Here is a 27302-nt window from a genome sequence, read left to right as displayed (position 1 = left end):
GTGTGAGAGTGTGCATGTTTTGTTTATTTGTTGTTGTTGTTTTTATCTCTGTACATCTCGTGTGATGGATTGCTGAGCTGTCCAGGGTTTACCCTTCCTCACACCCATGTAGTCTGGTGTTGTCTTGCCGAAATAAGCAAAACCTTCTCAGTCGTAGCTAAGACAGGCCTCAGCCCCTCCATAACCCTGAATAGATTAAACCAGGAGTAGGAAATTAATAAATCAATATGCAACATCAAATGGTTATGACAGCAACTACATGTAAAGTGTATTTTCCCGCTCGCTGCCTGTAGGGGCAGTAGTTTGGTAGATGTCCTTGAGGGTCGTATTTAAGGATATGGACAACACCTATTTCATCGTTTTGATTGGAGGACTTGTAGCAATAAGTATGGGCAAAAGATAATGTTGCCAGATTTAAATATTTAGGAACTGTTTCTAAGTTTCTGAAAGGATTGAAACTTCTGCCCCACCTTCTATTTGTGTGCTTTCCCCTTGTGTCATCATAAAAGGTCGCAAAGCCAGATACGTTTATAGATCGTTTAAAGTAGTTTAGCTGACATACGACGGTATGCGCAGTCAACTTGAGAATGTAACGGGGCTACAGCTTAGAAAAAAAGAAGAAGAAAAAGCTCGCCTTGAATTTCAGCGGACGTCTATACTTTTATTTTGAAACTCAGCGTCCAGCCGACGAGAACGAGACCGGCTGAAGAAGGATTACTGGTGGCTGGTTCGTCCTCGACTGCATTAAAGCAGGGAGCTGCTGCGGCAGCACACACACATCAAAGGTCCTCCTCCTCCTCGTCCTCCTCACTGCAGCTCCCACCGACGGCAGGTCCACTGGATGGTGGAGGTTTTTCTTCGTTTTGCACGAAGCGGGATCGGTGTAGATTAAAGGTGCAGAACGGGTCATAAAACGGACATACTCGGAATTTCATCAGTCTGAGGTAAGATCGGTTGCTCTCAAGCGTTGGGTCTGTCTGTACAGGCAGGAGAATACACATAATGGAAGGACTCCAGGAGTATGGACAGAATATGGACAATGTCTCTGAAAGATTGATCTCACCCAGACCTCATTGGATTGTGTATTTTTCTTTACTTAGTGGTACTATATGTCATGGTGCCTGACAGCTTGTTGAAGCCAGTGTGTGTCTTTATAGCCATTGTGAAATGGCACCATGAAAAATGACTGTTACACTTGCGTTTTTATTTTATATATGTCAAATTCCTATAGGAACATAACCTGTTCATCTTGTCTGTAGCAAGCTTGGATTTCATTGTGGTGTTTTTTTTTCTCTTGTATACCAGCTGTAGCCTTCCTGCTGCTTTTGTGTCTTCCTTTGGTTTTCCTTTCTCAACATATAAGATCACCTAACTACCTCTGTGTAACGCACCGTCCTTTTGGAACAACTGCAGTCATGATGTCTCTCCGTTTGTGAGGGGGAGAAAAGACTAGATTCCAGTGATCTGTTTGGCTAAACTGTTGTTATTTCAGGTGAATATTCATCTGAACCTGTGTTTATTCGCCGTTTCCATGTTTTTTGCTTTCAGTCGAGGCTTGTCGAGACGATGCACTGAGGAGAAAACAGCACAGGCTCCCCCGGTTGTCTTCATCCAGGCTGCAGCGAACGGAGGCTGGGGGGGGGGAGGGTTGCGGTATAACAAGGTTAATAATCAGCATCAGTAAAGGTCGTCTCTGTGAGAAGGAACCCACCGGAAAGGGTGAATCTCGCCCCTGTGCGGGGGGATCAGCAGAGAAATAAGTATAAAAATTATGGCCACTCTACTGCGGAAGATCGGTCTGATCCGTCTGCACGACCGAGACACGGAGGACCCAAAGCACCACCAGGGCTCGTTAAAGGGGACCAAAGGGAACCAGAAGAACAACGCCAACAAACACTGTCAGACCGCCAACGAGACCAACATCCTGAGCACCCCGGAGATTAAGGCGAGGAAGCTGGACCAGCACGGCAAAGATAAGCAAGGCAAGGATGCGAAGGAGAAGCAACAGACGGGAGGAGGCGGGAGTAAAGCCACCAGTGCCTCCTCCATACCACCGCTGGCGCCTCACCGGCAACACTGCACCCAGGTCCGGACGCGGAGGCTGATGAAGGAGCTACAGGAGATCAGGAGGTTAGGGGACAACTTCATCACGGTGGAGCTGGTGGAGGACAACCTGTATGACTGGAACGTCAAGCTGCACCAGGTAGACAAGGACTCGGCACTGTGGCAGGACATGAAGGAGACGAGTACCGAGTTCATACTGCTCAACGTCACCTTTCCCGATAATTTCCCCTTCTCGCCGCCGTTCATGCGGGTCCTGACGCCCCGGTTGGAGAACGGCTACGTGCTGGATGGCGGGGCCATATGCATGGAGCTGTTGACCCCCCGCGGATGGTCCAGCGCCTACACAGTGGAGGCGGTCATGAGGCAGTTTGCGGCCAGTCTCGTAAAAGGACAGGTGAGGAGGGGGCAGGGGGGTTGGAAGGGGCTGATGGGTGAGAGTTTATGTTTGGAGTATCATCAGCAATCCGGCACATTAATAATCTCTGGAACATGTATTATTAGTCATGACACGCACTGGATGTGAGCAATTCTATTAGGAATTCATGCGTAAATGAAGCGTTATAGCGCGTTTTACCCACATAACAAATGTCCATCCTGGCATTTTTTTTGCCTTAGACAGCGTTTGGAATCGATATATGTTTTAGTTCAACTAAAGAAATATATAAACCCGTATTTAGTGTCTCCATGTATTTCTGATTCAGCTCATAATCTATTGGATCAAGCTTATCTTTGACAGCTGTTTTGTCTGAAGACACATCTTTGGGACGATTTATTATGAATCTGAATTTCTGAAGGGAAATATCTTCACACTCCAACATTATTCCATAAAACTGATGTTAATTCTGTGCATATAACATTCTATGCCACTCTGTATGCTGTAAGTGCAGCACTGTTATATCCAGACTCAAAGCAAAGTCATGATTGCAAACACTATTAATCCTTGTGTGACTTTATGGCAGCCATTTCATGCAGAGCAAACCTCGGTATCCTCTGCTCTTCTCTGCAGTCACTCGCCTTTTATCGCCTCCATAAATCAGGTGCATCTGACAACAAAGACCTACTGCCATGCAATGGAAATGTCCCCCTTGCATGCCCTGATGCAGCTTCATTGTATCTGTACCCCCATCGGATTATTCTAAAGGAGGAAGGAAACAATTATTCAACACATGGTGATGGATAGAAAGACAGATGGAGTCATAGAGACAGCAGGTAGCCTAACCTACACTAGCTGTCCTCTGTGAGTTAGAGTGTCTGGATTATGTAACCTTGTCAAGTGTTGTTTTCACATCCTCGGTGCACTGCAGCAGCTCAGTGAAAATGGCTGCACCTCTGCATGCACTCCAGTTTAAACCGAGCAGATTTTCTCCTCTGCGTCCAGACTGCTGCCTCAAAAGCTCATTTTTACATCACGTTCCTGCCCCCCCTCCTCCTCCTTCAGTTTCACATTGGCAGTCTCTGACAGTGCAGTGGTGTCAGTCCTTATGTAAACTGTCACTGGACTCCCTTGCTCTCTCCCCATCAGCACTCCGGTGATATAACTGAACGTTGTTTCGAGTCATCTGCGGTCATTAAGCATCTGTCAGAGAGAGAGAGGGGTCATGCAAAAAAGTGTACCCACTTCAGAGAGAGTGAGGAAAATGTTTGTGTGTGTGTGTGTGTGTGTGTGTGTTAATCTTGATTAGCTGCTTGAGGAGATGAGCAAGCAGCTCTGCAGTGTTCCCTAATTATGGTGCAGTGTCTTCCTTCTCTGGTTTGCTAATGGAAACAATATTGATTAATTATCCCCATGTGTGACTTTGTGTGTGTGCATCTCTTTATCTCTCTATTTGCCTATTTTGGGCTGCGTGTGCACCGGCGGTTGCATGTGCTGCGTCCTAATTTTTCGGGAGATGTATTTGTCTCTCGTACATCATGACAGACAGAGTACACAGACCTATATATATATATATGTATAGATATATATATAACTGGAGCACAAAATAGAATCCTTCGTCCTTGGCCAACGCTTTCCTGTGACAATAGTGATCTAGCCTGTTTAGAAGCTTCCTGCCTATTTTTAGAGTGAGAGGATACATGCGGTGACACATTGCTGAGCTGAGAGTCAACAGAGTGTCTTCACCTGCAGATGTGAGGAAGCGCAGACACACGTACGATCACACAGGTCGGTGTGTGGGGATATTTTGTGTGAGATCTGACCGAGCTGGCGGTAGGCATCAGTCTCAGATACCTGACTTCCAGTCTTTGGCAAAGCGTGATCATCGATCTTTGGTCAGAGAGAAAGAAGACTCGTACTGGTCTGCAGGAGGCGAAGAAGAAAAAAATGTGTAATGTAAGGCAAACCCAGCAAAGGAGTCTTTGAAACGAAATCCAGTTTGGTTATTTATTCTGTAGTGCTGTGTTGTCACTGCAGAAGTGTTTAACGAGGCACTTGTGTCAAGAGTTGGATGATAGTCCGTTTAATGCTGACTAGAACCTGCTCTCCTCTTGTCACTTTACACTGCAGACACATCTAAAAAGATTTTTTGTTTATCAACCATAAAATGTGTCAGAAAAAGATGCCAAACAGGTTTAAAGATGGCCTCGTTTCGGAGCCACTTTGACATCTACTTGTCAGGGTGCACAGATGGAGATTTGTTGCTTCGACAGAATATGAACTGTGAATTTTAATGTAACATAGTCTCATTAAGTAAAGTGCAAAACTTTCACTCCTTTTTGAAAACCTGCAGATTTTCCTTCATTTTCATCAAAGTCATTTGAGTATTTGGGATATTTAATCTGTATTCATTTATTGGAACTGAAAAATGGCAATATCTGGGTTTTCATTGCCCTTTTTTGTTTCACATCCAGAGGATGGGGGAAGGGGGCAACACAAATGTGCAAAAAAGTTATATATTTCCTGTTTCTAAAAGACTAAATGCACGTTAAGCTGGATGGAAACAGTTTTGAAAATCATGTCTCACCTGGCAGAGAATAAAATGACATGAGTCATCAGTTTCTGATCTGAGACAATAAACTCATGAACACATGACTGACCGGAGTCTTCCCCAAGATGAAAGTAAATCCTGAAAAGGAACTCTCAACATTTACCTCTTATGGATGTCCACTGCTGTTGCCGTTTACTCCTCCTCAAGATTTATTTCTGGAGTTTCTCATTCGCATTACTTTCTTGCAGATTTTCAAAAGGTTACTTTAGGTTTGTATAGTGTGACTGGAAACCCAGCTAATAATTTTCAGCTGCCAACTTTGATGGTATTACTGTGAGGATGGCACCTTACCAAGCTACATCAATGGGATTTTCCTGCAGTTTCACTATTAGTTAAGTTTGGGGACGCACAACCTACTGATAAAGGTGAAAGAAAAAGTGAAAGAAAGTAGAAATAAGTTATTACGAAAGGATCGTCAAAGTCCAAGTGAAGCAAGTAGAATATAATGTATATTACTTGATCTCAAAGATACTCCAGTGTTTGATAACCAAAATAAGAGCTTGTCACTCAACAGTTTTTAGTATTAATCTTAAAACAAGAAAGCCAGGATGACATCAGGAGTTATTTTTACCTTTGGAAATCACCCAGCTGAACACCTTGAGGTTTCACAAGCTCAGTCATTGACCTTGTGATGAGGAAACAGAAACTTGCGTAAATTCCTTTTTCAAACTCCCTGTTTTACACAGTGGACTTTGTTTCCCTTTGATCCTGTAGCCTTGAAAAAATACAGTATCCTACCTTTAGGTGTCCAGGGAACGTAGACCATGGTATTTAACCTCTAATGACCCAGCCGTCAGTCCAATGGGCCTCTCCTTGCTGATCTGATGATGGCATCGATCCCTGTTTGTTTATCTCAACCCCTTAGAGCATATGTCTGCGTTATGCAATCCCACCCGACCCGAAAGCCGCTTCCCAACATGCACCGGGGCCTTCCCCGCTCTGCCCATTGACTGATCTCCATTCACACAATTACCCAGCAGCCACTCTACATAAGTGTGTCCCTCTCAACAAGCGAACGCGTAGCTGAGCTAGATAAACACTGACATGGCACTGCATCGGCCCAGGGCGATGCACAGGAACATTTGTTTGGACATTCTTTCTCTCATGAGCAGATTATTTTTACCTCCTATCTCTGTCCACTTTTGGATGTGTCACACTGAGCCATTCTTTTGGATGACTGCCTGCACAATGGTGCTAATTAGTGCCGGATTTCCCTGTTTCACGTAGGAGTCAAAAGACTCCGCATAGGCCTGTGCCTTAATACACAATCACGCAAATCAGTCTCTCATTTACAAACACACGTTCGTCCTCTCTGTACTTTGTTTCCGGTTGGGTGTCTCTGTCTGCCTTTGTCCCGCGGTTTTTCACGCACTCTACGGTGAAGGTGCCTGGCCGCAATCGGAAACAAGCATTTGACGCGTACAATGATTGGTTCAAAGGCAGCACAATGCTCTGCGGAGGGTGCCATCCTTCCCACCCTTGATCGCCATGGTAATCACACCTCGTTAACAATTGCCAGTTGCCATAACAATATCCCTACGAGGCAATGGTCTGCCATTTTGAGGTGGTGACAGCAACCATATGGGGGGTGGGGGTACACATGGATCATTAGGTTGTGCAGATGGGTTTGGGGAAAGAGAAGAATGTTCTTTAAAGAAATTCACAATGAGCTTATTTTTCCCCACTCTAATTCTAATCAACTTCAAACATACTGTCAGTGTTTGCTTTGTTTCAGTTGATTTGAAGTATTTCATGTGTAAGACAACATGGAACTAACTGAATGACTTGAAATGGTAGACGTTTGTGACTGGGATTGCTTTAAAGACAGCGTAAACAGAGGGGTCATAATAGATTGACATCTTCAGAATGTGTCCATCAGACGTGTAGAGAGACAAGTTGACAGGGAAAGTGTGAGTGTCTCTAAGCCCCGCAGTGAAACGAGGCCACCGTTGCTACAGGAAAGGAAACTGTAACCCTAATCTCCAGATCGTTCCGCGTTATCACCTCATCCTCTTTTATCCCCTGCATCACTTTTGACCCAAAATAGCCGGGCAAGTACGCAAGGAGACATGCTGCTCATCCATCACATGGCATGGGAGCAGAAAATTTTATATTTTTATGATTTATCTCACCGCAGTCCCAGAATAAACTTTTAGTAAGAGGACATGGACATTTTAACATCTAATTACTTCCACAGATGGGTTGGATTTTCTCTAAATAAATTAAATATGGCGCATTACAATGAACCGTCTTGTTGTTTGACTTAAATCTCATATTTGGGGTCTCTTATTCCGGTGTATTGCTTTTTCTTTTTTAGTTCTTCACTTAAACTAGGGCCAGTCAGCAGCTCACATCTGTGGCACAACTGCAGCTGAGCATTTTCATGAAAAATCTCCAAAGTCTGTTGGTGTTAGCTTCGCAGATGTAAAGATTAGCTGTTTCTTAGTGTGTCTGTTAGTAGTTAAATGTAAAGAAAGTACTAAATGCAGAAACAAGCATTACTGAAGCCATGTTACTGTATGTAAAATGGAATCTTAAAACAACAGATACCAAACATTCAACAGAATTCTGGTGTAACCTGCTGGAATTATTCGCTCCCACAGTAAACATTGTTCCTGAGCTGCCTGAAATGCCATGTTTGTGTTGCTTTGTTTTTCTTCAGTTGCATCACTGTGTAACCAGGCCTTATGCAACACGTATTCATAATGACTACTAAGTCACTTGTCTGGCAAAACGGAAAGAAAGAGAGCGAGGCTGAACCGCACTCCTCGTTTTTTCAGACGTTATTTGACAAAGCACCGTTAGCCTTTTGGGAAACAAAAACTGACCCTTTCAGACAGAAAGAGACGGCAAGTGCCGCGGTAGAGTATGTTACAAGGAAAATAATGCCTTCTTTTTTCAACATTGAGACTCAAACATTTTCTAATAGATTAACAAAATAAAATGATGGGCATGTAAATAACCATAATATGTGTTCTTTAAAGTGCAGTGTAATGCTTAGAGTCTTATAAGTTGAAATGCAAAACCGTACTCAGTAATGATATTTCCATTGGTGTCAATTCCCAAGAAATCCAATAAACTTAATTCCCAAAACTATTCCCTTAAACACCAGAGGAAAAAATGCTTAAAAGCAGATCTATTCTTTGAAGCATAGCAGATAGAGTGTCACTGCTACACAAAGACTAGCCTCTTGGTCCTCAGCTTTGGAATAATGACTCTATTTATGCACAGGTACTGTCTCACAGAGAGGCAGGGCAGGAGTAAGGGGCATACTATGGATGTGTAATCATATATGGGTGTTTTTCTTCACTGCACTGCAGCATGCAATTTCATTGGTGTTGGTTTTGTTGGAAAGCCTTGATGCCGCTTTCCCTCTGCCAAGAAAACACTCCTGGTAGAGGGAAATGGTGCTATGTTCCAGCACACGTACAGACAAATTCGAGTGTTTCGTGAGTCGACAACAACCAGATTTTCTGTATGGTTGCGGTATGACTGGTGGACAGAGCATCACCGTGCAAGTCAGATCTGCTTGTTTAGGCCTTCCCTTTGCGACGCTCCATCGTTTCTGAGATGATTTTGGTCCACGGAATAGCTAGTGCCACTGGTATGAATCACACATTTGTCACGGTTGTGTTGTCACTGCCATGCAAGTCTCACAGCATTAGTTTCTGCTGCATGAAGGGAGTAGTTTCTTTTTCACTTCGCCCTCCTACGCAGTCTTCTTCAGGGAAGACTTAGCGCTGCTGACAATAACAGAGTTAAGCAGCTTTATCATAGCAGGCAAGGCCCACACCTCTTTTCTCTGTTGCTCCCACCATCCTATGCCTTGTATATTATTAGCCCAGTGTGGGAAGGAGGAAGGGCTTCAGCGTGGTGTTGCCAAGGTGAAAATGTGCAAGTCTGACGTGGCAATGCTTTTCGCACGGAGCTGGATAGAATTTTGTGCACATATTCTGCAGTACGTGCAGCTTTTACATCACTCAGTGCAGCGGCTGCTTCTGGTCTCCTCTTAGCTCCCCATTGCCTGGCGTGCTGGAGGAGTGTATTTTCCCTTCTGATTGAACCTGACTTCTTAAAAGCTCTTTCTCTGCCTTTAAACATTGATCTAGTGTTGGTCAATCTGCGTTCAGACCACTCGTCCTGTCAACATCTCCCCTGTGGCAGCGCCTTCACCATTAACCCCATCAATGTGCATGTGTGGGCTGGGCTCTATCGTTACATGTGCACGGTCTGGAAAGTGTGTTAGCAGCTAACCGTGTTATCAGAATGAGTTGGGCTCAAACCAAACAGCAACATTCTCATGTGCTGGTTTTCAAAATCACTGGGTATTCTTAGAAAAGACTTAAAAAGTCTAAATCAATGTGAATATAGAAAATGATGATGACAAGCAAGACTAAAGCGTCATCAAAAAGAATGAGCTCAAAAAAAATCTCTGTAGAAGTTTTTTGATTTTCTTCCAAACAGAAATGATACTTTGAGAATTATTTAAGAGGAACAGCTGAAAAATGTGTCCATCAACGATTTAATATTTCTTAACGTAACCTTTTCCTTTTAAACTAAATTTGTTGGTTGCAAATAATTTGGCTTATTGTCGCTTTTCTTACGCTTTGAAAGGTCTCATTTCGTGATCATTTGATTATTGTGATAATTGAGTCAGTTTCTGCCATGTCACAGGTGGAACAGTTAATTGATTTTCTTTTAGAATGACTGGCTTATTAGTCAATAATGACAATAATTGTTAGGTGCAGCTTTGAATTCTAAACATAGTGGTTTCAAATTTGAAGGGCTTTTAATTTTGTGACCCTGCCACGACTGAAAGACTTGGAAAAAAGCCTTGGTCTCCATTAATTTGACACAGCTAGGCAGAAATGCATTAGTCACACAATGGCAGGGATCCCATTATTAGATCAGTGCCAAAATCAAATCAATAGTTTCTTTTGGCCCAGGATCTGTTTGGTTAGTTTTTTCAAGTTGGTGAAAATTTCCGCTCAGGGTGTCGACGTGTCTTTCTGACAAGGCACCAGAAAAACAAACATGTTCTATGAAAATGGCTAATTTGACAGATGAACTCAAAGAGACAAAGTCAAACATAGAGAGCTTGAGTGCTCTCCCTCGCCTCACCCCTTCAAATTGTTGAGAATAACCAGAAAAAGGTTTAAAATTCTCAAAAAAAATCATGTGTGAAGGACTCTAGCATCCAGAAAGCTCAGGAAAAAAGCTTTCCACACGCGTTAAATTGTGGTAGAAAGCCCATTTTATATCAATATGTTTGCTATTATAGAAAGTTGACTCTTGAATAGCACAATCAAAGGCAGGACACAGCTGTCCTTCATGTCGGCTTCGCCTCTGCCACGGTGTCCGTCATCCATCAGAGATGAAGGAGAGCTGATGTCAAACATGTGCCTGAAATGACAAAGTATGAGCATCTGCAGACATCACTGGGAATTCTAGAAAAACTACGGGATCTATCGCGGATATCCGTCAGTGACAAACTTAATGACTTCTACATCTTTTTTATCTGCCCACACAGTTCTAACCTCGTTTCCCTCTCACCCCCCCTCTGTCCTTCTTTCTGCACATCTGTCTCTCACAGGGCCGTATATGTAGGAAAGCAGGGAAGTCCAAGAAGGCTTTCAGTCGTAAGGAAGCCGAGGCCACCTTCAAGTCCCTGGTGAAGACCCATGAGAAGTACGGCTGGGTGTCTCCGCCCGTCTCGGACGGCTGAGAGCGCTGACACCGCCCCTCCCACCGCCGCGCTAGCCGGACAAACCCAGCTAGCCCCGACACGCAAAACGACACCGCGCTATCTCAACGATCTCTCATCTTCACCTCTGGCTGTTTCACGCAAGACTTTTTTTGTTTGTTTGTTTTCGTTTAGGTTTTGTGTGTCTGTTTCATTTCGTTTGCCACCGCCATCATCATCATCTCCAACACAACTGTCGGTGACCTGTGGGACACGCAGTTATCGTCGTCAGCACGCCACAAAAAAAAAGAAAAAAAAGAAAAAGAACTATTTTTTTTGTTCACCTCCTTCTCGCCTGGGTATTCTTCCACTCATTTCGGAAAAGGCCTGAGGGGGAGGAGTGTACGTGTGTGTATGCGTGTGTCACCTCATCAGACATCAGCTGGGAGTTCGCACACGTGCACTGGAGTTTGCGTCGCTTGTTGGTGGATTTCTTTTTCTTTTTTTTGTCTGTTTGTATGTTTGTGTTCCGACGCACACCCATGCACGTGCAGTCGACAAATCGGACACTGCGGACTTTTCCCACCCTTGTAAAAGACTACTGAATGATGGACACTCGTCTCCCTCTCCTGTTCTCTGACTCCATCCATCCTTCCTTTCTTCTCCTTCGCACTGAACTGGCGTCACATCCCACCGTCTCTCTCTGTCTGTCTCTGTGGCTGTCGGGTCATTTACATATAAATGAAGCTGTTAATGTTTAATAGGCGGGCAGCGCAGTGGCGTTGATACCCACTCATTCACTCCTTCATCTCTTTCTTTTTCGACTGTGCCGTTGCTCACAGTTCAATGCAACATAAAGATTGTAATTTACATGGAGCTGTGCTCTTTCTTTCTTTAACTCGCTTTGTTTCTCTTCTCTCTCCGTCTCTTGTGGCTAAATTTAGAGCTCACTGTTGCGTAGATGGATATTGATTCTTAATGGAAGAAAAAAGTCACATGTTGCTTTATGCAGAGATCATGTATGATAAGTAGAATGACAGTCAGTCACCTTCTTTCTTTCTCTGCTCTCATGTTAGAGTGTGTGCGTGTAGGAGTGGAGGAAGACTATAATTCCCATGATTTAGATACCAGATGGTACAGCTGAAGGCCAGGCCTCAGAACGTGTGCGAGTGTGTGTTTGTGTGTGTGTCTGAGCAAGGGAGACAACCCTTTAAACAGTGAAAATATGATTTACTGTGAATGACACTATGGCCTAAAGGGAGTGCTGTCTTTTTTGCTAAATGACACGCCGTCTTGTTCCACTGTCTGTGTCGGCTCCTTGTTGATATTACTGTAAACGTGTGCAGTTATGGCCGCAAATTCACGTGCACATAGGCGCGTCTGTCTCTGCCCCCCGCCCCATCCACATTAAGAACTAAAGGTCAGAGGGGGGAGAAAAGAAAAAAACCCAACAAGCTTCTGAATTTTAGCCGTGCTTCAGACACGCACACGCCTCACTCACGCATTTGCACGACACACGTGACAACGCGGCGGCGACACCTCGAAACGGAGACGGGTGAGAGCGTGAGCTCTGTCGCGGATGAAGTGGTGCTTTGCATGAGTACGCGCTTCAGAGCCCGCCTGAGTGATGCCTGCTGGAAGAGGGAGACTGAAGGCAGTAGGGAGAGGAGAAGAAGAACAACAAGAACAGGGGGAGAGGAGGGAAGCGTGCGAGCTCTGATCACTGCCGGCTGCTTCTGGGAAATGTCAGGTGGCTCGCAAAATAGCTGAAGACAGATATCATTTCCTCTACCCGCTACACAGAGCTCTGGAGTTCCAACCTTTAAAGGGACTTTAGAAATGTCTAATATTAACTGTGCCGCTGCAGCAGCATCAGTCCATCAGCATGTCTGTCCGTTCAGTCCTGTGGGCTCCTGGCGTGTTTGTTTAGCTATGTACCGGCTAAATGTCAGAAGGAGAGCTGCTAATTGGTCTGACATTTCAGCAGAGCGTCGTTAGAAAAGAGCGGGAGGAAGGAGGACGTCGAAACTTGACATAGACATGTCGTCACTTTCCTCTCCTGTCCCGATTTTGGAGGGAAAGTTGGGTGGTGTGGGGGTGGGGTTGCCTCGGTGCGAGTCATCCTCGAGCGGGCACACCGTGTTCTGATCGGGTGGCGTCGCGCTCGTGGCCGATAGCAAATGCCTGCCTGCACACGTGTGAGTACAAATGTGTGTTGCACTCCCATAGTTAAAACAAAATAAATAAAAATAAGGTAAAAAGAGACTAAGTCAGCAACACACCATCTGGTATGTGATCATGTGGGAAAGCGTGTTCGTGCTCTTTGAACTTGGCTAGTCCTTTCAGGGTCGATCGTATAGTGATCTCGGCAGAAAAAACTGTAAACTGAATATTGTTTAGACAAAATATCTCAAAAGCTGAGTGTTTGCCAGTTTCGAGAGAATAATTTTGTGATATAGTTTAGAGTGGTAGTTTGCAGACACTAACTGGGTGAACTGATTATGTTGTATTATATCTGCATGTGATATGTGATTGGTAGCTAGCTGCTGTATATCTTTTTTCAAGAAAAGCAAGAAAAAACGTGGGGAAAAACAAAACATGCAATGGCTTCTCTTTTCTTGGTATATATATATCTTTATATATATATTAATTTTTTTTCTTTTTCTGTACTGTATAAACTTTTCCTTTTTCTTTCTACGCGTCCTGAAAACGTCACATTGTGTTATATGAATGTTTGTGTTTTAATTTATTTGTGGTTTGCCAAACTGATGATTTGAAGCATGTTGCAGGTATTGTCACAAGAAAAACACAAAAAAAAATACAAAAGAACGATAGCCTATGTATTTGTGTGATGGGGAAGGTGTGTTTATTTTAGGCGAGGGGGGGGTGTGTGTTCAGGGAGCAAAGACAGTTGTAAAAGCCTCAAGATTAGAAAGGGGGTTATTTGGGGAGTGCATCAAAGCAGAATCAAGAAAATTCCCTCACTCCATGGAATACCTCCTTGTCCCCACCATGATGTCACTACTGTCCCTTCCCCATTGGTCCTGCTCTATACACTGATTTGGCTTGTGGGCAATGCAGTCGATAACTGGACTTTAGCTACCCTCAGTCACAGATCTAGGATCAGTTTGGCCTCCCTGTGCTTCAAATCTCATCTCGTCAAGGGAATCTGACCTGTGATCAGTCACTGTCGGCAACTTGGGTCCCACTAATGACCTGAGTGTTTGGTCGAGACCGAGGTCTTAAGGGTTTCAAAAGGTGAAAGGTCATTGCAAGACCAAACAGGAATGTGCAATAAAAGTTACAGCTTATTCAAACTCTACGTACTTGGTGGTTTTGTTTCATATCTGATTCATGAGCTGCACTTTTACACATTTTGATGACCCACTTCCAGCTGCTGTGTCCTCTGCCTGGCCCCTGCATTGTCCTACTTTCGTTCACTGCAGTTGGTGGCACACGGCTTTAAACGCCCTCAGGAAGGACAGGCTAGAAGAACGCATCCTGTACGCACATCACCTGGTTACACCAGATTGAAATTCAGTGTTACCACTGTGAGGCCAGAGCAGTCTCCCTTGAGATCTGCAAGGGAGCAAAGAGTCATAGTGAGATTTGAGTTTGGCTCCAGATGAACATAAATTTAAGTTATGTGGACTGTAAAAGACCATACAGCATATTAAAAATAGTTTTTGTTTCTGTTTTCTTTCTCGGAAACTACCACACTCAAGTCCAACACCTAAAAATTTTTCACTTTAACTATGTATTCACTTTTACTTTCACATCTACAGAACTGATGTTAAAATACAGCTGAACCAGTTTGTTTGGTGACAACATGTCTGTACCTGATACGCAGTCAAGGGAAAAGAAGTTCCACGCTGTCATAACTAATGAGATTGATGGACAAAGCCAAGAATAATTAACACGCACCAGAACATGAAACAATTGCATGGGACCAAATGCTCAAAAATGGTAGAATTATTCATTCTCAAGACTAAAAACTACATGCTTGTGCTCTACTTTCAACATTATTATGCCCAGCATTGTGTGAAACTGCATCAAATGTGATATTGCAAAACCAGCACATGTTCAGAACTGTTTACAAGGCGGTAGGAGGGAGTGGATTGTGGTTTTACAGCACACACTGTTGTGCAAGAGACCCAAACCGCCCCATTATTGTTCAAAAGCTCTACTGTCGGCTTGCTGTTGGTTAGGTTTAGATATTAATATAAAATATGATTGGGGTTTGGGATAAACAAAAAAACTCATGATTTGGCTCACATACTTACGAATAGACATCGCCTGAATGCTTTCTTATGCAAAACAGGAATATTACCATTTCTGGCAATTTATTGTGCCACTGCAAGATTTTGTGAAGGTGGTGGAACATACCTATTACCTGATTTCTTTAGAGACTGAGCTGAAAAAAAAACCATCCTTAAAGATGATATAGCCCCATCATTAGTACTGTATTACACAGTGTCACAGCATTGCTTGTAATAGTCACATTTTTGTTACATTCACCAGATAAAAAAAGTCTGCGGTCGAAGGTGAACAAAGTGGGGAAAGCTCTGTTAATGCTACACATGTTTGTGAAGACAAGGCCTTACACGTACCTACATGTACCATCACTCACACAAACAAGGTGAGTCCAGTGACTAAACTGTTACAGGTAGGGCATCCCACCATGAACCCAGTGAAATAATATTGTGAATATTTTGGCTGTTTAAAGCATGCCGTAACAGGATAAGACAACTTGATTTAGCTGTAGTATGAACAGGTAAAGGAGGTCAAATATCCTTTCTTTGGAAGTACATTTCCCCCTCAGGTCAAGAGGAGGTTCTTTTTTCATGCTGAAAGTTTGAAAAGGCCCAGCATGCAGTTCTAGCGGTGCCCTTTCAGTTATTCTTGTGTCATTTTTTGCTCATTATCTGTTGATCATGCTTACTCCCGCAGGATGATAAAGCTGTCAGGAAGAAACCGTTTTTATGATGACATTTTGACAGCATGACTAACAAGAGTCTAAAATAAACAATGACTGACTCAATTTAGTTGAGACCAACCTGTTCCTTAAAGGAATACGGATGGGGGTAAAATTGTTGTTAACCTTCGACTGATCTGAATCATGCTCTTGTCATACAGAACTGTACATACGTTGTTTTCATAATAAAACAAAGCCGGTGTGAAAAGATCACATTTTTACCCTGAAACTGTACAGGGAGCAAATATAAAGCTAAAAGTACTTGGGAATCAGTGGAATGAAAATATTTGACTGTTCTGATGTGACCTACTTGAAGTCCTGACTTCATTCCAATTATCATCTAAGGAGAGAGCTGAGATTCACTTCTGAGACACGGAGGCAATCAAATTTAGAGAACAGTTCACTCAGATGGGTGGGCCTGACTACCGACTGAGAACAACAGAAGTCTCATAGAGACTAATTTGACTGCATAGATTGTTTCAAAGGGTGTTCCATAAAATCTTACATAAAGGGTTACGTTACTACATGTGATGGAAACAGGGAACAGTCAAAACACGACCAGAGTTCATTGTCATGACTCACATCATTTCCCAAAAAAAACAACTAAAGAAAAATTCCCCAAACTTTTTGTTCTCTATTTTTGAAATATGACATAATACAGAGCAAAGAAGATTATTTTTTCCATCCCATTTTCATGTGAAATCATTGTCTAGGGGTTTTTCGTTGTATTCTTTGTGCCTTTGTTATAGCGTAGACCTTGGTTTTTTTTCGGATTTTCATGTTGTCTATCAAAGCCATTTTACTACTCTTATTATTGAAAAAAATATGTTTTTCAGATGGCATCTGCTTTTATCAGCTTGGCTTAAAGAAAATTGTAGTCTTCCATCTTATGGTGTAGTGTTTCATCAATATTTGAAGTATGCTTGTTCATTGTCTTGTGAAGTCAGCTTAATTTCATTCAAACAATGACAGCACATTGAATGCACATCAGGCCAAGCACATCTGGGATCTTTGATCTGCAGTATAACATTGTCCCTTTTGGTGGTAAATAAAGTATAACTTACTACGTACTTTAATATAAAATCCCATAATAGGTTTGTACAGACATTTTTCTGGTCTGAGGTCCAAACTTTCAGTGCCCACGATTATCTGCTCATTTTGAAAAACGGTCACGATTAGATGCAATTTTCAACTGTCGTGATTCTGGAAATCACACAATAGCTCACCGCCACTGTCATAAAGCATCTGTACTAATGACATTGGGCTGTTTATTTTTCAATTTTGAGCAGTAAGATAGTTTGTCTCTGCCGACCTTAGATAATTTAAGCTAACACAGCACGGGATGACGAGTGTCACAACCCTGCAAAAGAGTGCGCAACTTCCAACACATGTAGTTAGTTCATGTCTTAGTGGTAAGCTAAAGAAACTCGTAGCTCCTAAGCTTTTTGTTAAAAATAGATGCTAAAGAAGCTCTTGAGCTTAGAACTTTTGATTTCAAGTAGTTGTTTTGGTTGATGTTGTTGGCATTTATGTAGTTTGTCGAATTCATTTTTTTTTCCCAGAAAAGATGAATGAGAGCTTAGTGTGGATCTATCCAGTTTGATTCATAGCAGCAAGTTAGCTTAATTTAGCTTACAGAGTGGAAACTGAGGAAAACACCTTGACTGCCTAAAGATAACCTTTATCTGTCTTCACCTCTAAAAGCTCGCAAATTTACACTTTATTGTGTAAATTTCACAGACAATGGGCCTCATGCAAGCACATTTTCATATTTTTATTCTAAATCTCTCTCACTTTTTTTTAAGAAGGTCTGTACAAACTTAACTTATTTAAGTGCACAAAGATTGTAAATTTGCATACTCCATGCCCAAAATAATACCATATAAGGCTACGCTTCCTCTCTCCTATGCCAGGAAGTGTTGAGTCATGATAATGGCATCAAGGCGCAAAAAGAATAACTTTACAGGCTCTGAGATTGAAGTTCTGCTTTCAGAGATCCAAAAAGGAAAATCTGTCATTTTTAGCAGTGTCAGCAGTGGAATTGCAGTACCTGCTAAAGCAAAAAAAGCAATTACAAGTGCTGTTAATTCTGTGTCACCTATAGTTCGTAATGTCACCGAAATAAAGAGGAAATGGTTTGATATGAAAATGGCTTAAAAAAAAACAAACAAAAAAAAAACATCTCGCCATGGGCAGGCGCTCGATGACTGCAACTAAAGCCGTGCAATCAGTTATTCCCCCATCATGATGGCACTTTGATGGGGCAGTCCATGGGGGCCTTCTGGCACAACACCTTCTGGTCTGCCTGGGCTGGTTCAGGTAGTGGGAGACCCTCGTTCATGGCAATATTGTGCAAAACACAGCCTGCCTTCTATAGAGCAGCATCCCCCCCCCCCCCGCGTATTGAGACACACCAGGCCTTCAGCTCAGTGTGCTGTACAACGGCACGGGTGCTTTTACGCATATATGTGTGCAGTCTTGAGCTCCGATTATGTTTGACAGTCCAGCCAAGGCATTGGCCTCGTTATATACATCCATCCATTATCTATACCCACTTAATCCGTCGGTCGGGTCGCGGGGGGTGGGGGGGGGGGGGGGGGGGGGTGGCTGGAGCCTATACCAGTGGTCATCGGGCGAGAGGCAGGGTGTCCACCCTGGACAGGTCGCCAGTCCATCACAGGGCGCCATGTTATATACAGTCAAATTAACCTTCAATTAGTGCATAATTTAAGTCAAACAGAATAATGTCAGCATAATGATGGGGTATAGTGTATATATTTATCTATGATTGCTTCAAAGTAATTAAACACACAATCCATTAGTCAAGCAAACTTGATTCGAATAACAGCAGACTATTTTATGAAACTCCTACGACAGATCTCGATCACTCGTAAATTCTGTTCGTACCTGAAAGATACGAAAACATTGGTAAATGTGCAAATTCTCTTAAATAACTCGTACGGATGACTTAAGAACAAATCTGTTCGTGTGAACTGTTCTTGCATGAGGCCCAATGAGTCCAGTCTGAGGACTGGGTCCAGTCTCCAGTGATAAAACATGAGTCTTTATCCATATCTGGCCTTGTTAGTTTATCATACCAAAAATGAATGGAAAAAAATTTCTGTTGTGGGAAAGTCAGAAAAACTGTTTCATAAACTAACGTCAAAATACAGTCTCTGTCTGCAGATCATTTATAAAATGAAAGGTGCTGATTTATGCAGAAAAGTTTAACTGAACACACAAACACACTCTTACACACATTACTATCATCATTGTGAACTTGTCCCTGTTAATTATACCCTGAGCACTCTGGGTTTTGTCTTGAATTTCCTGCTGCTCATTAGGGCTGCAAGACAGAGCTGTGTACGTATTGTAGGGAACCAGCAAAACATTGATCACTAAATGCTCATATTGGATACTGTACAGACCTTGATAAAGGCAAATTAGCTTAATATTCTGATTAGTAAACACCAAAAGCATACAAAAGAGCTAATTCTTTATGCGTGTTTCAGTGCGCTCCCTCTTGAGTGGTAGCATGAGACCATAACATTCATTATTTAGGTATGAGGCAACAATACTCAATCCCCTGAAGATTACCTTGACACAGAAACAACCTCAGCAAGGTTCAGAGATACAGCAAAAATAGAAATTATAGAGCTGAGATGAAAGTGACCTTGACTGTGTTTATGTATTCAGGGTTTGGCTGCACAGTGGTCTAGTGGTTAGCATCCTCACGTCAAAGTAAGAGGAATCCCAGCTGGGGCCTTTATGTGTGGAGTTTGCATGTTCTCCCTGGATCCTCCCACCATTCAAAAAACATGCATGTGAGGTTATGTTAATCTACTCATCCTCCTGTGAATCTTCCGAAGTGACTTCAGCAGCTGAGCTATCTTCTCTTGCTGTCCAGTTCAACTGTCCTCCTTTCATCAGGGTGTTTCCGATGTCTCCAATGCTACTTTCTTTCTGTTCGAGTTTTAATTTTTCTTTTTTTATCCATTGAATGTTCTTGTCATGTCTCATTGGGGTTTCTCCCGGTACTCAAGCCCCCTGAAAGAGTGTGAGCGCTCATGGTTGTTTGTATTGTTTGTCTGTGTTGTCCCTGTGATGGATGGGTACCCTGTCTGAGATGCATCCTGCCTCTTGCCTAATGACAAAGATAGACTCCAGCATCTCTTTGACCCTGAAGAGGAAGAAATAGGAATAGAAATGGCATTTTATATAATAGACATTTCTGTAAAACTGCACATTCTTTTATTAGATTTTGCCTCATTTGCACTTCTTCGCATGAAATTTCAGTAGCATAATTGTCTTAAAGTCAGTAATCAGCTGGGGTCTTAGTTTACTTAGATACTTCAAAGATACTTTTCTTTCGTAGTGTCCCTCCTTAACAGAGTGGGAACAAAGTATATTTCTCAAAATCGTAATTTATTTATGTAATAAACAATCAAATAAACCAGAGCTGTGAAAAACACAAATTATGCAAAATTATCTTAATTTCTCAGAGTAGGCGGAGTCACCCCATACCATTTCTGCTTGTATAGCTCACAAATATGCATATTCCTTATTAGACATAAAGTCAGATCATCAAAAACTCTCATGCTCACTACAAGCATGCAATGTTCAAGTGAGTACAGAGTTGCTGTCACGACACTCAGCAGACACAGAAACAGGCTGAAAAAAGGTCAGAGAGGGAAAATCTCTGAGGAGATGCCATTGGAAAGCGTGTGCTGAATTATACATTCTCCCACCCTCCATACATTAGCCAGTCCATGATAAATTACTTTCAGAATGTATAAAGTACTAGAGGTAACTTTAAATTCATATATAGATCATACATTATGTATTATTTGCTACCTGTGATTACTCCCACAAAATGATAAACAATGATGCTGTCTTAAAAAATCCCATTTCAAAATGGAAGAATGCTCCTCCTCCACAGCAGGATGGGGAAAAAAAGCAAACATTGTGTGTGCATCACTTATGCACACACACTTATGCACACTGTATAAGTCAAGGCTTTACTGTGCTGGGACATTTTACTCTGAACAGCAGTAGGCATTATTCTTCCCCCATGCCCCATATGGAGGTATCTCCCTTTGAAATATGATGTTGAATAATGAATTTGTTTTCCACTTTCCATGTTGATACACGGATGTATGGATGAGACGAACTGTGTCAGTGTATATGTGTGTGTGTGTGTGTGTGTGTGTGTGTGTGTGTGTGTGTGTGTGTGTGTGTGTGTGTGTGTGTGTGTGTGTGTGTGAATACATATGTGTGAGTGAGTGAGCATGTTTTGGAGTCATGATGGGGACCTTTAGCTGAAAGGACACAAACAAATTGGGGTCTCCAGTCAATGTGGGGACCAGATTGCAGTCCCCATAATTCCAAAATAATTTTTGGGGGGTTAAGACTTGGTTTTAGAGTTACTGTTAGATTTATTGGAGATTTAGATTTAAAAAGTCAGGGTTAGGCATTCCTTTGTGGTTATGTGAAGGATACAGGTCTAAGAAATGTCTTGTGTCAATGGATGGGGATATAGAACAAGACGTATGTGTGTGTTAATGTGTGTGTGTGTGTGTGCATGTGATCTTTTTTTAATATTCAACATATTTAATATTGAAAACATGTTATATGTTTTATTTAACTGAAGCCAAAATCTGCATTGTGGACCGTGTAGCATACCCAGCTGAATGATGGTCATAGGCGTTGACTGATGGTTCACAGTGTTTTATTTTAGTGAATTTTCTTCATTCATGAACTCACCGTAAGAGCTAGAAAAGAGAACACAAAACATTTCTATCCCTTCTCAGAGAAAGCCTTTTGAATCATAGCTCTTTCACAACACAAACTAAAATCATGCATTCTCCAGCTATTGCAACATGAAAACAACGCCTTCCATAACCCATACCAAATCAGTAACAATCTCCGATAGTCGTATGCTATTGTTTCCAACTTACATTCTGATTTTCAACATGTCATTTCCGTATCAAACAAGCAGCTCCAACATACATACCATGAAAAACAACACAAGGCACACAAATACATTGTTTTTCCATTAATGAACACACTTGTAAATTAACTATAAAACGACCAGGAGCTCGGCTAACGCCGATTAGCATTAACGCTAGCAAAACACGTCTTAGCAGAAAAATATCCTAGAAAAATCATACAAAAAGCACAACAATTCCAACTCGTTGTTAAACCTTGTAATAACTTAAACAATCACAAACCTTGTGCCATATCAGCCAGGAGCTTATTAATAAGAGCATTTTCTTCTCACTCCGTGAATGTACTTCTCTGCACACTTTCACGCTTTCAAAATAAAAGTTTCCATGTCTAATGTAAATAATTAAATAATAACCTGGCTTCAAAGAATATTAATAAACTTAATGAAAACACTATGTGCTTAGAAACAATCACATCAAAGGTCATTTACAGATCGCTAAATTCACTTTGAGTAGATGCCGGCCTTGGTCTGGATGCCTAGGCTGAGTTTGAAGAAACATGGATGGGGGATAAGCTGCTGAGGCCAGTGGCCCAGATACAGTCCAGTAGCATTTTATTCATAGTGTTGTCATACAATCACCAAAAAATATTTCAAATAGATGGAGACACTAATTATTATGGACACTGGTCCCTCCAACAGAAGTTACCTTGGAGTCCTTGGTGGGTTCGGGCTTTTGTGAATTATCAGTCACACCTGTGAGCTGACGGTTCAGACTCAGTCCTTCAGTCACATGTTCAGCTCAGACTGCATCAGTTATGCAACGTCTTCATCATCATAATCAACAACAGCATGCAGAGTAATCTTTGCTGGTTAATGATGAATTACACCCACATTTGCAAGCTTGGGAAAACCACACAGTAACAAGTTGTAGCATTCTAAAAGGGTGGCTGATAAATATGGACTGCTGTTGAAAGACGGCATAGGGAAATCAGTCTTCTCTTTCTTTTCACGTCACTCCCTTTTTTTTTTTTTAGCCTATGCTTGTGTTAAATTCAGATAGAGTAAAGCATACACTCCTCTCTGTCAAACTGTATTTAGCTCTTATGTAAATTCTGGCACTAGGATGGAGGGAACTTTGGCAGCTACATCGTCTCTCTCTCTGTAGCATCTTTGCCATTCTTAGCAGACTAGGGCTCTCTATAAATATTTTATATGGCACAGTGCATGTGGGAAAGATATATTTTTAGCCTCTTTCAGTGCATTCACAAAGAGCCAGCTTGCTTGAAAGCCAGACAGATTTTTTTTGTGGATTCTTTTGATTCCCCTATTGTATGGATGCACATCTGCATTAGGGTTGACCTTGATTAATTCAATCAATTGCGACTGCTGTCCACAGGCAAAAGCTACAGCATTGATTCTCAATGGTTTCTTTTAACTAAGGATATCCTACGTGTGCCCTAAGGTCAATAAAGTTTGCGTTTCAATACCCGCATCTCACCACGTTTGGGAATTAACACAAGGTGATCCCTCTTTCCCTAAGGACAATTAGTAAGAAAGAGATGCTGATAGCACAAGACAGGAGCTATGTAGGAAAACTAGGAGGGGACTAAACCCTTTTGGAGGCATCTATCATCAGGGACTGATGTTGAAATGCAACGCACACCCTTCCCTGAGCAGAAGACAGGAGTCAGACACTCATAACTGTAGAAGATGCATTTATTTTTTGTGTGTGAGTGTGTTTGAACATTAAAGGAAATAGAAAAGATTTGACCATGTTTTTCTCTGTTCTGTTTTTGCTTCCCACAAGCTTGTTAGACTTGATCTTTTACTGTCACTATTTCTTTAACAAGTCCACAAGTAAATTGTTTGTGCACACACACAGAGAAAGAAATACTCTCCCATCCAGAGCTCCTTCAGTCTAACCCTGATCAATAATACAAATAATCACTACTGGTTGAAAGATACAATTGCACATGGAGTTTTTTATTGAGTTGCCTTCCTTACTCATTTTATATGCTCTGCAGCAAGATGCAGAATATAAATTAGACTCATTAAAAGACGTCATGCTGGCTTGATGTGTGGTGATTGTGTTTAAACTGGAGAATAACCTTTCAAAACACACTTTTACAGACAAATGTCTTGCAGAGCAACAAATGCTATGGCAACAACCTTGGGGTTTTGTTTTGTTTTTTTGTTTTTTTTGCACTCAATTTTCTCTTCTCTGTGTCTACTTTTTCTCCTTAATCCATCTCTTCCTCTTGCCTCTCCTTGCCCTCCTTTCTACGACGTTTTTCCTGACAGGAGGACAGCAGCCATCCTGACTGCTAATGAGGAGCAGAGTTTTTGCTGTGTGCAAATGGCTGAGTCTGAGGGTGAAATGCAGAGGGGTGGCATGATTGCATGAGTGTGTGTGTGTATGAGACAGAGAGTGCATGTGGCCTGTATTGGGATTTTAGAAGAGGGTACGGCCAAGAGCAGAAAGAGAAAAAGCAAAAAAATTAAATAAAATATAGGGACACATTCTCTCTAGCTCTTTCCCCTCTATCTGTTTCCTCTCTGTTACTAGGCAACACCTGCAGGCATGCACTAAGTAAAGTCTTGTACCCTCCATTCACCCCACTCCCTTGCCTCAAACTCTCACTCAGATTCCCTACTCATCACCTCATCCATCTATCCTTCTCTCATTCATCCATTCACAATCCAAGACCCTTGCCCTTCACCCCATCATCCATTGCTTTCACTTGTTGTCATCCTCTTCTTGCTTCACCCCCTCTCACAGTACTGTAACATTTTTTTTTTTTAATGTAGAGTTAAGGAAGCGGACAGTAAAGTAAATTAGATGACTGGCACCTGTGTTTTTAGAACTTTTCACTAACTGTACGTGGTGAATCCTGATCCAACCGTGACTTACTTCTGCAAATAAGAATACCGCCAAGATACACTGCAGAGAACAATCCAAAAACGTAACCTACCCTTTTCCTAATATTATGATCAAGGATTAGTTCCCAGGGCGTCTCGCAATGTCAGCTGAGATGTGGATGTATAAATCGTGAGTTTTCTGAAAAGTGAATACTATTATGTTGTTATTATGTTATGTGCTATTATCACCTAAGGCAGTCCCTAAAGATGGATCTGGTTGCACAAGAGTAAATACAAGTAAGCAGGTTAGATACATAATTACATTCACCAGTTTTAAATGTAAAAAGGAAAGAAGTCCCTCCGAGGTTCTTTGATTGTAGTTGGGAGAACTGGACCAATGAAACTTTAGAAATTTCTTAGCACATTCACTTCAGCTCTCAGTTTTTCACTACAATGTTACAACCACCTGCCAAAGATTGTGTAAGCTCTTCTCGTGTTGCCAAAACAGCTCTGATCCATTAGGGAATGGACAGCACCTGACCTCTGGGGGTGTCCTGTGGGGTCTGGCACTGCGACATTGACAGAAAATCCTTTGGGTAATGTGGTTTATGGGATAGAGCCATTAAGGATCGGATTCGTTCCTGCACATCCCCTCAGATGCTCTATCGGACTGGGATCTGGAGAGTTTGGAAGCTGGACCAACACTTTCGTTGTGTTCCTTAATACATTCCTGAGCAGTTTTTTAGGTGTGTCAGAGGTTATATTCTTGTGCCGGGGGAAGGACTCTATTGTCGGAGATGGCAGCTGCCATGTGAGATTTGCTCTGCATACAACACTGTTTACATGGGTGGCACAGGTCAAAGGAATATCGTCACACATGCCAGTACCAAAGGTTTTTCATTCCAGAGTACTGTATTGCATGTTTTTCCCTTTACTTGTCAGAAGGTCTGTTTTTTTCAGAAAAGCTAAAATTACATTGACTTTATTCACATTCCTGGGCTAAAACTATCCTAAAGTGCCCGGAGAATGAGTTACCACAGTTCATGACTTTGGTTTCCAGCCTCCAACCACATTGTTTTGCTGTATGGTCACTTGACATCTTTGTTGGGCTTTTAATGATGTCTTGGTTTCTTCAACATGAAACAAATTCATGAGTAAAGTTATACATTTGAAGGGATCATGCAGATGTTTTTTGTTTTTATGACAATGTGTTACATCCCACAACTGTAGGGGAGCCAAAGAGCAAAAACAAACAAACAAAAAACTTTAACTCATTTTAAGTCCTACTAAAGACCTGATGATTATTTTCTATGTCCTGATACATAAAACCTCAGAACTGAAAGTGGGTGTACGTTCTTTTTCAAATGACTGTAAAATTACAAAACCAAAAGTATCGATCTGAGTAAAGGCATTGCTGCCAATGTACATGTGAGGAATCCTATGAGAATGATGCATTATTAATACAGGGCTTGCCCTCACCTGGATTCAACCCTGAATTTTGAATTCCTTTGACTTGAGCATTTTAGTGCTCTTTGGTGATTTATCAGCAGGGACAGGACTGCTTAAGGAGACAGAGACGGATAGACAGCGATGGGCAGTAGATAAAGACAGCCCACTCGGGGGCAGGGGCAGGTAAAGCTAACCCCAAACTGTCATTCTGATATAGTACTCGATCTTTCTCACTGGGCTGCTGAGAAGGATAAATCTATGACCCTTATACAAGGACAGTCAAACTGACAGGTAGCAAGAAAGCACAGCTTGTAAGTAGTTATCTAGTTGTGTATGGGGTGAGTCCATAGATTCCATGGCTTTTATGATGTCAAATATTATGTTTGACTGGCTTTATTAATAGTAACAGTGAGCAACGTGTCAGCACATGTTCATTGTGATGTGGAACTGTTCAGTAGCTGATTATGGAGAGTGTGAGGGGGACCCAACTGTGTGTCTGCTAACCTGTGTGAGTGGATTTTAAAACACATCAGGTGCATTCAGGTGTAAACCCTAGATCCAGTCCTGGGAGATGGTGCTTTACAATACAGTGTTGCCATATGAGGAGTCTGCATGGACACTCATGCACATACATACATTTAGCACAATACAGGGGCAGGGGGTGAGAGGAGGAAAGAGGGTTTAAGCCTTCAAAAGCTGCTGTGTCACATGCGAGCGAACAGAGCCTGTGTCAGAGAGGGAAAAACAAAGATTGCTTACAAGAAGCAATGGAGTGGGAAGGAGGAAAATTCGTACATTATCAGCATGCATGTTCACACGTGGAAACAAACAGTCCCTGGCTTTTGCAAAAAAGAGCCAGCAGCTAAAACCAGAGATTTACAGGCAGATTTTAAAAGGGCGAGCACAGCGAGTGTGTGTGTGTGTGTGGAACTGAGTGGGATTTGGTTTAATCCAAACATGAAACACTAGATTCCCACCAACACACAAACATGACATGTACACACCACCACCGCCCGTCCCGTCCTGTGTGTGTGTGTGTGTGAGAATTTGCTTCCCGCAGTCTCTTTTAGTGTTGCGTAACAGCTTGATTATATAATCCCAGACGTATGTGCATCTCCACAAGGCTGAGCGCTGCAGGGCATGAACTATGCAAGAGCATCAAATTGAAGAGGATGATAATGATGGGGAGAAGAAGGAGCAAAGGAAGGGAAGAGAAGAAAAGTAAAAAAGGGACACTGTGGTACTTTGAGGGCACTTCTTGTGTGGATTAGCTCTCCAGTGAAATCACATATTTGCTCCTGCAAATCCATTCATGCTGATGTAACTTCACTTACACGTGAG

General features: G+C 42.1%; 1 protein-coding gene across 1 annotated transcript; it reads left to right on the top strand.

The window, feature by feature from the left end:
- Positions 1-727: 727 nt before the first annotated feature.
- Positions 728-14048, top strand: ube2ql1 (ubiquitin conjugating enzyme E2 QL1). The gene is made up of 3 exons (XM_072370723.1): positions 728-944; positions 1549-2458; positions 10642-14048. Exons 2-3 carry the CDS (start codon positions 1772-1774, stop codon positions 10771-10773), a joined length of 819 nt encoding a protein of 272 aa, XP_072226824.1. The 5' UTR covers positions 728-944; positions 1549-1771; the 3' UTR covers positions 10774-14048.
- Positions 14049-27302: the final 13254 nt, after the last annotated feature.

The sequence above is a fragment of the Leuresthes tenuis genome, unplaced genomic scaffold (genome assembly GCF_036924035.1).
Source record: "Leuresthes tenuis unplaced genomic scaffold, fLeuTen1.0.hap1 SCAF_18, whole genome shotgun sequence".
Classification (NCBI taxonomy): domain Eukaryota; kingdom Metazoa; phylum Chordata; class Actinopteri; order Atheriniformes; family Atherinopsidae; genus Leuresthes; species Leuresthes tenuis.
The sequence above is the reverse complement of the archived record's forward strand: the minus strand, read 5'-3'. Positions and strand labels throughout refer to the sequence as shown.